At 41.2% G+C, this 13536-nt stretch overlaps 1 protein-coding gene across 1 annotated transcript in view; it reads right to left on the minus strand.

The window, feature by feature from the left end:
- The window catches only part of PARP1 (poly(ADP-ribose) polymerase 1), a 161093-nt gene that overhangs the window by 20857 nt on the left and 126700 nt on the right, over positions 1–13536 (minus strand). The window contains exons 21-22 of the mRNA XM_053712623.1: positions 7219–7280; positions 6990–7104 (exon numbers count right to left, since the gene is read on the minus strand). Of these exons, the coding sequence (XP_053568598.1) occupies positions 6990–7104; positions 7219–7280 (177 nt within the window). The remainder of the gene's footprint in view (positions 1–6989; positions 7105–7218; positions 7281–13536) is intronic.

The raw sequence follows: 13536 nt of genomic DNA on the forward strand, positions 1-13536 counted from the left end.
CCCTTACGCTTACCAGAGAAAACCACAAACCGGGCAGAAGATTGCCAAAAATCTTTAGCAACTTGTAGGTAAAACTTTAGAGCACACACAACATCCAAGTTATGTAAAAGACGTTCCTTATGAGAAGGATTAGGACAAAAAGGAGGAACAACAATTTCCTGATTAAGGTTTCGATCTGACACCACCTTAGGGAGAAAACCTGTTTTAGTATGAAGGACCGCCTTATCTGCATGAAAAATAAGGTACAGGGAATCACACTGCAGAGCTGAAAGCTCAGAAACAGAGCGGAAGAAAAAGCAAGAAGAAACAAAACCTTCCAGGATATCAATTTTATATCAACAACATGCATATGCTCAAACGGAGCCTGCTGCAAAACTTTAAGAACAAGATTAAGACTCCAAGGAGGAGCAACAGGTTTAAACACAGGCCTGATTCTGACCAGGGCCTGAACAAAAGCTTGAACACCTGGCACATCTGCCAGACGTTTGTGCAAAAGAATAGACAGTGCAGAAATCTGACCCTTTAGAGTACTGACTGACAAACCTTTCTCCAGGCCATCCTGGAGAAAAGATAAAATATGGGGAATCCTCACTCGGCTCCAAGGGGAAGCCTTAGATTTACACCAATAAAGATATTTACGCCATACCTTATAGTAAATCTAGCGAGTAACAGGTTTGCGAGCCTGAAGCATAGCATCAATGACTGCTTCCAACCCACGTCTAGACAGAACTAGGCGTTCAATCTCCAAGCAGTCAGCTTCAGAGAATCCAGGTTTGGATGGAGGAATGGACCCTGAATTAGGTAACCTCCAAGGAGGAAGAGATGACATCCTTACCAGATCCGCGAACCAGATCCTGTGAGGCCACGCAGGGGCTATTAGAATTACTGATGCTCTCTCCTGATTGATACAAGCAATGACCTTGAACCGTACTTTGGAACCATGGCATTTTGACGAGACACCATCAGATCCAACTCTGGAACCCCCAAACTGAGGGTTATCTGAGAGAACACTTCCAGATGGAGAGCCCACTCCCCTGGATGAAAAGTCTGTCTGCTCAGAAAATCCGCCTCCCAGTTTTCCACTCCTGGAATGTGGATGGCAGATAGGAGACAATCGTGAGCTTCTGCCCACTGCAGAATGCAAGTCACCTCTTTCATAGTCAAGGAACTCCGAGTTCCTCCCTGGTGGTTGATGTAAGCCACTGAGATAATGTTGTCCGATCAGAATCTGATAAACCGGACTAAAGACAATTGAGGCCAAGCTACCAAGGCATTGAAGATTGCTCTCAACTCCAAGATGTTTATGGGGAGAGAAGACTCCGCCCGAGTCCACAAGCCCTGAGCTTTTAGAGAGACCCAAACTGCTCCCCAGCCTAATAGGCTGGCATCGGTAGTCACAATCACACAGGAAGGTCTCAGGAAGCAAGTGCCCCGAGACAGGTTTTCATGTGAAATCCACCACGAGAGAGAGTCCCTCGTTAAGTGATCCAGATCTATCCTCTGCGATAAATCAGAATTATCGCTGTTCCACTGATTGAGCATGCATAGTTGCAGAGGTCTCAGATGGAACCGAGCAAAAGGAATGACGTCCATGGAAGCAATCATCAGACCAATCACCTCCATCCATTAAGCCACTGATGGACGAATAGCAGATTGGAGAGGAACAAGGGAGCTCTTTTCCATATTCTATTTCCATCCGTGGGAACACAGAATAGACAACAACATCTCTGTATGAGATTTTGCTAGTTGAAAAGATGACGCCTGAACCAAGATGTCGTCTAGGTAAGGCGCCACAGCAAATCCCTGGGATCTGACCACTGCCAAAAAAGAGCCCCCAGAACCTTTGTGAATATTCTGGGAGCCGTGGCAAGACCAAACGGAAGTGCAACAAACTGGAAATGCTCGTCTAGAAAGGCAAACCTTAGAAACTGGTGACGATTGCTGTGGATGGGAACGTGAAGATATGCGTCCTTCAGGTCTATGGTCGTCATGAACTATCCTTCCTGAACCAAGGGAAGAATGGAACGAATAGTTTCCATCTTCAAGGACGGAATCCTGAGGAATTTGTTGAGACACTTTAGGTCTAAGATAGGACGGAAAGTTCCCTTCCTTTTTGGGAAGCACAAAGATTTGAGTAGAATCCTTGTCCCTGTTCCTCTAGAGGAACTGGAAAAATTACTCCCCGAGAGGATAGGCCTCCCTTTTTACCTGGTTTGAGGATAGTCTTGACACGAGAAATCTGCCCCTTGGAGGGCAAGACTTGAATCCTATTCTGTAACCCTGGGATACTATGTCCACAGCTCACGGATCTGGGACATTGCGTATCCAAGCTTTCTGAAAAAGAGAGCCTGCCCCCAACTTGATCCAGAATTGGATCGGGGGCGGACCCTTCATGCTGATTTAGAATCAGTGGAAGGCTTCTTGTTTTGCTTCCCCTTAATTCCAAGGCTGACTGGACTTCCAAGTGATCCTGGATTGCTCTAGTATGGAAGAAGAGGAGGAAGACTTCTGTCCTTTAAAGTTGCGAAAGAAGAGAAATTTAGAATTCTGTCGACCTCTAGGTCTATTCTTCTTGTCCTGAGGTAGGAAAGATCCCTTTCCACCCGTAATTTCGGAAATGATTTTCTCCAGACCAGGGCCAAAAAGAGTTTTACCTTTATAAGGTAAAGCCAAAAGCTTGGCCTTTGAAGATACATCAGCCGACCAAGATTTTAACCACAGAGATCTGCGAGCTAGAACAGTGAAGCTAGACAATTTAGCTCCCAGCCTAATTACCTGCATGTTGGCATTGCAGATAAAGGTATTGGCCAGTTTAAGAGCTTTGGTATTATCCTGCATCTCCTCTATCGTAGTCTCTTCTAATATCAGATCAGACAGGGCATCACACCAATAAGATGCTGCTCCTGCAACCGTAGCAATACTTGCCGCTGGCTGCCACTGTAATCCTTGATAGATGTACATCTTTTTTAAGTAAGCCTCTAGCTTCTTATCCATTGGATCCTTAAATGAACAACTATCTCCCTCTACTTTAGGCACAGTGCGCTATGAGTCACAAATGGAGTCAGCAACAGGAAACATCTTTTTAAAAACAGGGGAAGGTGAAAAAGGAAACCATGGCTTATCCCATTCCTGAGCTATAATTTCAGGCATCTTGTCTGGAACAGGAAAAACATCCACAGAAGAGGGAGAATCATAAACTCTAATTAGTTTAGTAGACCTTTTAGGGTTGACAGCAACCGAAGGTTCAGAATCATCTAAAGTAGCTAGAACCTCCTTCAGAAGCAACTGGAGATGTTCAAGCTTAAATCTGAAATTAACTTCAGATTCAGAGGATTTTTCCCCCCATTGTGTCAGAGTCTGAGATTTTACCTTCAGATGCTACTGAAGTATCCTCTTCCTCAGACATTTGGGAAAGGTTGACCAGTGAAGATTGAGAAGGATCAGAAACCTTACTATGTTTAGATTTTCTCTTACACTTACCTGCAGAAGGGAAAGCCGACAAAGCCGCAGATAATGCAGAAGTTATCTGTGCGGCAAAATCTCCTGGTAAATAAACACCCCCAGAAGTTTGAGAGGAAACAGAAGGCACAGAATGAGAAACAATTAAGGCGTGGGATGTTTGAGGAGAAAGCTGAGGCATGTTACGCACAGCATCATCCTGAGAGAGACTTGGCTCAGAAATAAGTAATCTGTCTTTAAATTTTAAAGTTTTATTTAGGCATGCGAAACAGAATTGCATAGGAAGAACAATTTGGGACTCTAAACAAAGTAAGAATGTATCCATGGTAATAGATTGATCCTGTTCTGTGTCCATAGCTACAGATCAGATCCCAGTAAAAGGACAATTATAATGCAGAAATTATAACAAATTACCCAAAAAAACCCCGATAATGCTCAAAATTTTAAAAGAATTTATAACATAAATCAGGCTAAAAATATGGAGATTGAAGAAAATTGACCCCTAAGAAGCTACCTCAGACTGCCTGAGGCTCCTACCGTAAGAGGATTGATACCCCACTAGTAAGAGGAAGCGAGACTCTCCTGCAGAGATCTTCTCCTCTTTGGCAGTCGATTTATGAGAAATAGCCGCAAAAAAGCCGACACTAAGAGACACACTAAACTCCGCTCAGTAATAATGTAAGTGCGGACGTCACGTGAGCAGCAAGAAGAGTGAAACTGTGCCACTAGTAAAAGCGCGCGTAAACACAAACGGCTCCAAATGAAAATATTTTTTGAATACGGTCACAAAAATCTACCGCATAAACATTCTGCCATAGTCTATCTGCTTACAATATAAGGGGAAAAGTAAAATTTCCTAGATCCCTTCAGCCAAGTGAACTCTCTATTAACACCTTAAGATTCTCACTGTGTGTGTAATCAATTTAACTGTATAACACAAAGTGCCAATAAAGCTGCCAAATTGTACCCTTAACCATATAAGGATAACTGTCCCAGAATATATCCACTTGCGGGTTAACCTCAAAAGTGCTGTCCTTCAGTACCTAGAAGGCGAAGGGCACTTACCTGTGGATCCAGCTACAGGACAGATAAAAGCTACTAAGGTGTGACCAGTATTCCAATCCCTATCAGGGATCTGTAGTAAATGAAAGAACAGAGTAACCAACCCTGGCTTATTTTAAATGGTTAGCAAAAGTGTCAGAAGTAAAGCAAAGATCACCTAGGCGCCTTCTAACTGCTAAAAGCCACCACTACTCTTACTAAAGAGATTGACGTGGACACAGCTAGACCCCAATCCTTGCTTGCAGGGAAAAGTACCCATAAAAGGATTCGATATCTTCAGACACCAACTTTGCACATCCTCCATTGACAGAGGCAAATAAAATGACTGGGGATTATGGGTAAGGGAAGTTACACTTAACAGCTTTGCTGGGGTGCTCTTTGCCTCCTTCTGCTGGCCAGGAGTTTAATATCCCACTAGTAATTGGAATGACGGTGTAGACTCTACATGCCATAGGAAAGAAATGGGGTCTTACAAAAGATTTATTGTGTGTGGGACATAAAAAAGGACATTGATATTTCAAAATATGCAAAATTACTCAGGTGAATTTACAATCACTTTAAAGGACAGCTAAAAACAGTAGAATAGCATAATCATTAAATGCATAATAAAGAGACAACACAAAAAAAAGACGACACAATTTCAAACGAGAAGTAGATTCCTTTCTGTCCAATTTTAAAGTTAGTTCTATTCTCTCTCCCACTGCATCACATGACAGCCACCAGTCAATCACAAAATGTATTAACGTATATTCTTTGCACATGCTCAGCTGGCACTGGTGCTTCAGAAAGTGTGCAAATAAAAAGATTGTGTACATTTAGATGATGGAAAGGAGTAGTAGATTCTGACAAATTTTAAAGTTAGTTCTACTTTCTCTCCCACTGCATCACGTGGCAGCCATCAGCTAATCACAAAATGTATTAAGAAATATTCTTTGCACATGCTCAGTAGGTGCCGGTGCTTCAGAAAGTATGCAAATAAAAAGATTGTGCACATTTAGATGATGGAATTGAACTGGAAAGTTGTTTAAAATTGTGTGCGCTATCTGAATCATAAAAGTTTAGAGCTGCAGAATCTGTTAACGCTCTACAAATAGCTGATAATTTGACTTTAATGTCCTTGTAAAATACACAAAGACATTTTATATTACAATCTCAAACTTTAAGAACTGTGGTTGGTCATGTTTACTTTAAATAAGTCTGAAAGGGACATGTAACTCAAATTTAAACTTTAATCATTCAGATAGAGCAAGCAATTTAGAAAAACGTTCCAGTTTGCATCTATTATCAAATGTACTTAACTTCTCTTGGTATCCATACTTAGGCAGGCTTAGGAGCGTACATGTGTCTAAAGCACTATATGGCAGCATTGTTGCATCAATGTTTGTAACAATGTTAAACACTTAAAGTGAATGTAAAGTCACCCGTATTGCTAATCGTCATATTAACAATCTTACAAAATAAGGGTGAATTTAATTCATCATTTTTTTTAGTTTTATTTGCAAATTCACATATTTACTATTTTTGGATGTTATTTTGATGCTCGATTCCTCCACCCGCCATTTTGTCCCAGTTTGGAAGCTTGATTGACAGCCTTGATTTGCAATCAACCCCTTTTTTCTACGTCATGCACTTCTCCTGCGCATGCGTTAGGGGATATTATCCAGCGTCTAAAGCGATATGCGTCCACGCGACGCACATGCTCTAAAACACATATCGTATCACCTATCCAACGTTAACGCATGCGCAGAGTAATGTGATCATCTTTCGAACGCATGCGCATATTTAACCAGTATGTTTTTAGCGCATGTGTGTAGTAAGATGTCCACGGGGGCGCGCATTAGGCATACGTATTGAGCGGGTGGGACCGGTCTATACAGGTAGAGAAATAGGAAGTGGCGAGTAGGAGTCGAGGTGTGAACGGAACAGAAATTTGTTAATAAAAATATTAACTATATATATATATATATATATATATAAATTTTTTTTTAAACTTAGCGGTTTAACTATTTACTATTTTATAATTCATTATACAAATTCATGGATGATAAAAATTGACATTCACTTTAAGCACCAGATGACAGCAGTGATTTGCAACAATGTTTCGTCGTATTGCAGACAAATGCTATACCCAGTTACACAAAGCTTTACTACAGTATGTCTTATGGAATATACGTCTCTGTAATGGTGCCGCTATGTGTGCTCCTCAGTCACACGGTTGGAACGTATATGGGGTTTAGATGCTTCTATTGTTCAGGAGAATTCCCTGGGGTTTGAGTGCTCCAGTGACTATTTTATCCGACTCTGGATTTGTTACTCCCCATCACAACGAACAGAACTATGAATAATAATAATTTTTTTACATTCAGTAGCGCATCATTTCAAGTTGCTGAATGTTGTATGCATTGAAGCCACAATTTGTTGTAATCAGAAAGAAAAAATAAATAAAGTCAAACCATGTAAAAGGATACTCATTGTATAACAAACTAGAATCACTAATCATTGTAGAAACACCTGGCCCCAGAGGAACATCCACTCCATCAAGCTGAACAGTGGCAGCAGGATCAGGTGCAGTTCTGCCTAAACCTAAAAACAGAAATACAAATTGTACGTTAGCAAACATATGCGTAAAAATGGTCATTTAACTAAACATAAGAGAAGTGGATAGGGGTTTAAATATCTATTGATTTTATATATTACCTTTGACACTGTGCAACCCTTTAGGTAATTTTGTAATTTGTCCAGCTGTTTTCAGCTCATGCCTGAAGTAGAAAAACACAAAAATATTACAGACCACTTACAAGAACAGCATTGATTGAGTAATGTGAACAAATCCATACAGCTACATGTGTAACCTGTCAAGAGATGACCACTGCTAGTCTAATGAACCTATAATCAGAGCTATTGACTGCATCCTAAATAAGGCTACTACTCTTCCTGACTTTACTTCAGTCTGTAATCAATATCCTTGGTGCAATACCCCTGTAGCCTTTTACATCACAATTAAAGGACCAGTAAAAACAGAAGATGTGCATAATTAACAAATGCAAGGTAACAAGACAATACAATAGAACTTAGTCTGAATTTCAAATGAGAAGTAGATTTTTTTTTCTGAAAAATTTCAGTTATGTCTATTTCAACTCCCCCTGTATCATGTGACAGCCATCAGCCAATCACAAATGCATATTCTGTGAATTCTTGCACATGCTCAGTAGGAACTGGTGACTCAAAAATGTGTAAATACTTAAAGACTGTGCACATTTTGTTAATAGAAGTAAATTGGAAAGTTGTTTAAAAATGCTGCTCTGATTTATGAAAGTTTAATTGTGACTTGAGTGTCCCTATAAAGGACCATTAAATACAGTAGAATTGCATAATCAACAAGTGCATTCAAATAGACAATGCTATGCCCCCCGGTATCATGTGACAGACATCAGCCAATTATAGACTCATTTACATACACACTGAACTTTTGCACATGCTCAGTAGTAGCACATAAGTGTGCGTATAAAGACACAGTGGAAGGAAACTGGAAAGTCTTATTTCGGTCAAAATTTAAATGTAAATAGGTTAGATTAGTTACATCTTTGAATAGAAACACTTTTACTAAAATACATATATTGGCAAAAATGGAAATTTATGCTTACCTGATAAATTTGTTTCTTTTACGATACGATGAGTCCACGGATTTCATCCTTACTTATGGGATATTGCCTCCTGGTCAGCAGGAGGCAGCAAAGAGCACCACAGCAGAGATATATATATATATATATATATATATATATATATATATATATATATATATATATATATATATATATATATATATATATATATAGCTCCTCCCTTCCCTCCCACTCCAGTCATTCGACCAAAGTTAGGAAGAGAAAGGAAAAGCCAAGGTGCAGAGGTGAAAATAAAAGACCTGTCATACAAAAACAGGGTGGGCCGTGGACTCATCGTATCGTAAAAGAAACAAATTTATCAGGTAAGCATAAATTTCCATTTTTGCCAATATATGTATTTTAGTAAACATAAATTTCCATTTTCTTTTACAAGATATGATGAGTCAACGGATTTCATCCTTATTATGGGATACAATACCAAAGCTATAGGACACTGATGAAAGGGAGGGACAAGACAGGGAACCTAAACGGAAGGCACCACTGCTTGAAGAACTTTTCTCCCAAAAAGAGCCTCAGATGAGGCAAAAGTATAAAATTTGTAAAATTTTGAAAAAGTGTGAAGACCAATTCGCAGCTTAGCAAATCTGTTCAACAGAAGCATCATTTTTAAATGCCCATGAGGAAGCCACAGCCCTAGTGGAATGAGCGTAAGCCGATGATACTCTTCAGCCAAAAAGAGAGGTAGCCGTAGCTTTCTGACCCCTATGCTTCCCAGAAAAAAAAAACAACAAACAGGGAAGAAGATTGACGAAACTCCTTAGTTGCCTGTAAGTAAAACTTCAAGGCACAGACCACATCCTAATTATGTAACAGTCGCTCCTTCTTAGAAGAAGGAGTAGGACACAAGGAAGGAACAACAATTTCCTGATTAATATTTTTAGTTGAAACAACCTTAGGAAGAAAACCAGGTTTGGTACGTAGCACTACCTTATCCGAATGAAAAATAAGATGAGGGGAATCACATTGTAATGCCGAAAGCTCAGAAACTCTGCGAGCAGAAGAAATAGCAACCAAAAACAACACTTTCCAAGATAATAACTTAATATCTATGGAATGCATAGGTTCAAACGGAACCCCTTGAAGAACTTTAAGAACTAAATTCAAACTCCATGGAGGAGCGATTGGTTGAAACACTGGCCTGATTCTAGTCAGAGCCTGACAAAAAGATTGAACATCTGCCAGACGCTTGTGCAACAAAATAGACAAAGCAGAAATCTGTCCCTTCAAGGAACTTGCTGACAACCCTTTCTCCAATCCTTCTTGGAGAAAAGACAAAATTCTGGGAATCCTAACCCTACTCCATGAGTAGTCCTTAGATTTGCACCAATAAAGATATTTACGCCATATCTTATGGTAAATCTTTCTAGAAGGTCTTTCCTCAAAGGAAGTGACCACGGTGGCTGAGATGACATGTCCACCAGATCGGCATACCAAGTCCTGCGAGGCCACGCCGGAGCAATGAGGATCACCAAAGCCCTCTCCTGTTTGACTCGAGCAATCACCCGGGGAAGAAGAGCAAATGGAGGAAACACAAGCTAGTCTGATCGACCAAGGCACTGCCAAGGCATCTATCAGTTAGGCCTGGGGATCCCTGGACCTGGATCTCGGAAGCTTGGCATTCTGACGAGATGCCATAAGATCCAACTCCAGCCTGCCCCATCTGAGAATCAGATTGGCAAATACCTCCGGATGGAGTTCCCATTCCCCCGGATGAAAGGTCTGCCTGCTCAGAAAATCCGCTTCCCAGTTTTCCACTCCTGGGATGTAGATTGCCGACAGATAACAAGAGTGAGCCTCCGCCCACTGAATTATCTTGGCTACTTCTGTCATCGCTAAGGAACTCCTTGTTCCTCCCTGATGATTGATGTACGCTACAGTCGTGACGTTGTCCGACTGGAATCTGATGAATTTGGCCGAAGCCAACTGAGGCCAACCCTGAAGCGCATTGAATATTGCTCTCAACTCCAGAATATTGATGGGAAGTAGAGACTCCGATCGAGTCCACACACCCTGAGCCTTCAGGGAGTTCCAGACTGCTCCCCATCCTATCAGGCTGGTGTTTGTTGTCACTATCACCCATGAGGGTCTGCGGAAGCACGTCCCTTGGGACAGATGATCTGGCGACAACCACCATAGAAGACAGTCCCTTGTCTCCTGATCCAGATCTATTTGAGGAGACAAATTTGCATAATCTCCATTCCATTGTCTAAGCATGCTCAGTTGTAGAGGTCTGAGATGAAAACGAGCAAACGGAATGATGTCCATTGCCGCTACCATCAATCCAATGGCCTCCATGCACTGAGCCACTGATGGCCGAGGATTGGACTGAAGGTATCCAGAATATTTAACTTTCTGACGTCCATCAAAAAGATCTTCATGGACAGAGAGTTGATTAGAGTTCCCAAGAAAGGAACCCTTGTTTGTGGAACTAGCAAACTCTTTTCCAGATTTACCTTCCACCCATGAGGACAGAACAATGTCGGTATGAGACTTTGCCAGTTGATAAAACGACACCTGGATCAGAATATCGTCCAGATAAGGCGCCACTGCAATGCCCCGCGGTCTTAGAACCGCCAGCAGAGACCCCAGAACCTTTGTGAAAATCCTGGGCGCCGTGGCCAGACCGAAAGAAAGGGCCACAATCTGAAAATGTTTGTTCAGAAAAGCAAATCTTAGGAACTTGTGATGATCTCTGTGGATAGGAACATGAAGATATGCATCCTTTAGATACACGGTAGTCATAAATTGACCCTGCTGAATCAATGGAAGAATGGTACGAATAGTTTCCATCTTGAAGGATGGAACTCTGAGAAACTTGTTTAGAGTCTTGAGGTCTAAAATAGGTTGGAACGTTCCCTCTTTTTTGTGAACTACAAAGAGATTTGAATAAAACCCTTGTCCCTGTTCCTGTATTGGAACGGGACATATTACTCCCATGGAGGAGAGATCTCTTACACAGCGTAAGAACGCCTCTCTTTTTATCTGGTTTACAGATAATCGTGAAAGAAGAAACCTTCCTCTGGGGAAGGAAGTTTTGAACTCCAACTGATATCCCTGAGACACAATTTCTAGTGTCCAGGGATCCTGAATGTCTCTTACCCAAGCCTGAACAAAGTGAGAAAGTCTGCCCCCTACTAGATCCTGTCCTGGATCGGGGCCGACCCCTCATGCTGTCTTGGGAACAGCAGCTGGCTTCTTGGATTGTTTACCCTTGTTCCAAGACTGGTTTGGTCTCCAAGTGGATTTGGCTTGTGAATAATTCCCTTCCTGTTTGCCAGGAAGAGGGGACAAACTTGAAATTTTCGAAAGGAATGAAAATTACTCTGTCGCCCCCTTTGTTTGGACGTCTTATCTTGAGGGAGGAGGTGACACTTACCTCCCGTGATGTCAGAAATCTCCTTCAAGTCAGGCCCGAACAGGGTCTTTCCCTTGTAAGGAATAGCCAAAAGATTAGATTTAGATGACACATCCGCAGACCAAGACTTTAACCATAAGGCTCTGTGTGCTAAGATGGAGAATCCTGAACTCTTAGCCACCAATTTGGTGATCTGAAAGGAAGCATCCGTAATAAAAGAATTAGCCAACTTAAGAGCCTTAATTCTATCCTGTATTTCTTCCAAAGAACTCTCAGTCCTAAGAGACTCTTCTAGGGCATCAAACCAGAAAGCAGCCGCAGTCGTGACTGTAACGATGCAGGCCACCGGTTGCAATAGAAACCCTTGATGAAAATAGAGCTTTTTGAGGAGACCCTCTAACTTCTTATCCATAGGGTCCTTGAAAGCACAACTACCCTCAATAGGAATAGTCGTACGTTTAGCCAGGGTGGAAATAGCTTCCTCCACCTTAGGGATCGTCTGCCAAGAATCCCGAACGGTGTCAGCTATAGGGTACATTTTCTTGAAAACAGGAAAAGGGGAGAACGGAATACCCAGTCTCTCCCATTCCTTGTATTATGTAATGAAAACCCACACACTGTCAAAGGGAAGCGCTTACTAGAGCCCATAGTCCACAACAGAAAGGCAGAGTACAGCCAATTCTGAGATATGCTGCAGAGCCCCCAGAAATAAGAGACTGCACTTACCTCTATGCTGAGTAACAGCATGAAAGTCTCACAGTATCTCTTCCTCCTGGGGTACTGTGAAGACAGAAGGGCCTTAGTGAAAACTCTCTAAGACCATCAATAGAAGGGCAGCACAAGTATGGGAGGCGCAGTGAGGCTAAAACCCCACCAGTTCCCATTACCTTAAAGCCACCTGTAGCTCTACTCTAGAGGCTGACAAGGAATACGGCTAACCCTATATAAAAATAGTACACTTTGGCACCATTTAAAAAATAATAAACTCTTGATTGAAGAATCTAAAATAACACCTCACTTTACCTCTTCCTATCACTAACACAGTCAAAGAGAATGACTGGGGTGGGAGGGAAGGGAGGAACTATATATACAGCTCTGCTGTGGTGCTCTTTGCCTCCTCCTGCTGACCAGGAGGCGATATCCCATAAGTAAGGATGAAATCCGTGGACTCGTATCTTGTAAAAGAAAATGCTTTAGTAAAAGTTATCACTGTTTAATGCTAACATTTTTTTCTATACGTGCACGTGAAGTATAGCTCAATATTCTCAGTGCACCAGCATTTTAAACACTGCAGCTGATCAGAGCACCAGTGGGGTTTTAAACAACTTCCCAATTTACTTTTTATCACCAATTTTGCTTTGTTCTCTTGGTATTCTTAGTTGAAAGCTAAACCTAGGAGGTTCATATGCTAATTTCTTAGACTTTAAAGACTGCCTCTAATCTGAATGCATTTTGACCACTAGAGGGCATTAGTTCATGTGTTTCATATAGATAACACTGAGCTCATGCACGTGAAGTGACTTAGAAGTGAGCACTGATTGGCTAAAATGCAAGTCTGTCAAAAGAACTGAAATAAAGGGGCAGTCAGCAGAAGCTTAGATACAAGGTAATTACAGAGGTCAAATATGTATTATTATTACTGTGTTGGTTATGCAAAAATGGGGAATGGGTAATAAAGGGATTATCTATCTTTTTAAACTACAAAAAATCTGGTGTTGACTGTCCCTTTAAATAGTACCAATACATGAATATTACAAAAATGCTTCTATTCATAACTGAAATGTATCCATGTGGATTCCAATTTTGGCTGGAATGTCCCTATGACTTTTATTATGAATTTTAGTTTCCTTGGTATCCTTTGTTAAGACAGTAATCCTAGCTGAGCTCAGGAGCGTGCATGTGTCTGCAACAATCTTTTTACCAATGTTATACATAGTTTCAAACACTACTGTAATAGAATGCTAGATACCTGAACAC

The sequence above is a fragment of the Bombina bombina genome, chromosome 4, assembly GCF_027579735.1.
Source record: "Bombina bombina isolate aBomBom1 chromosome 4, aBomBom1.pri, whole genome shotgun sequence".
Classification (NCBI taxonomy): domain Eukaryota; kingdom Metazoa; phylum Chordata; class Amphibia; order Anura; family Bombinatoridae; genus Bombina; species Bombina bombina.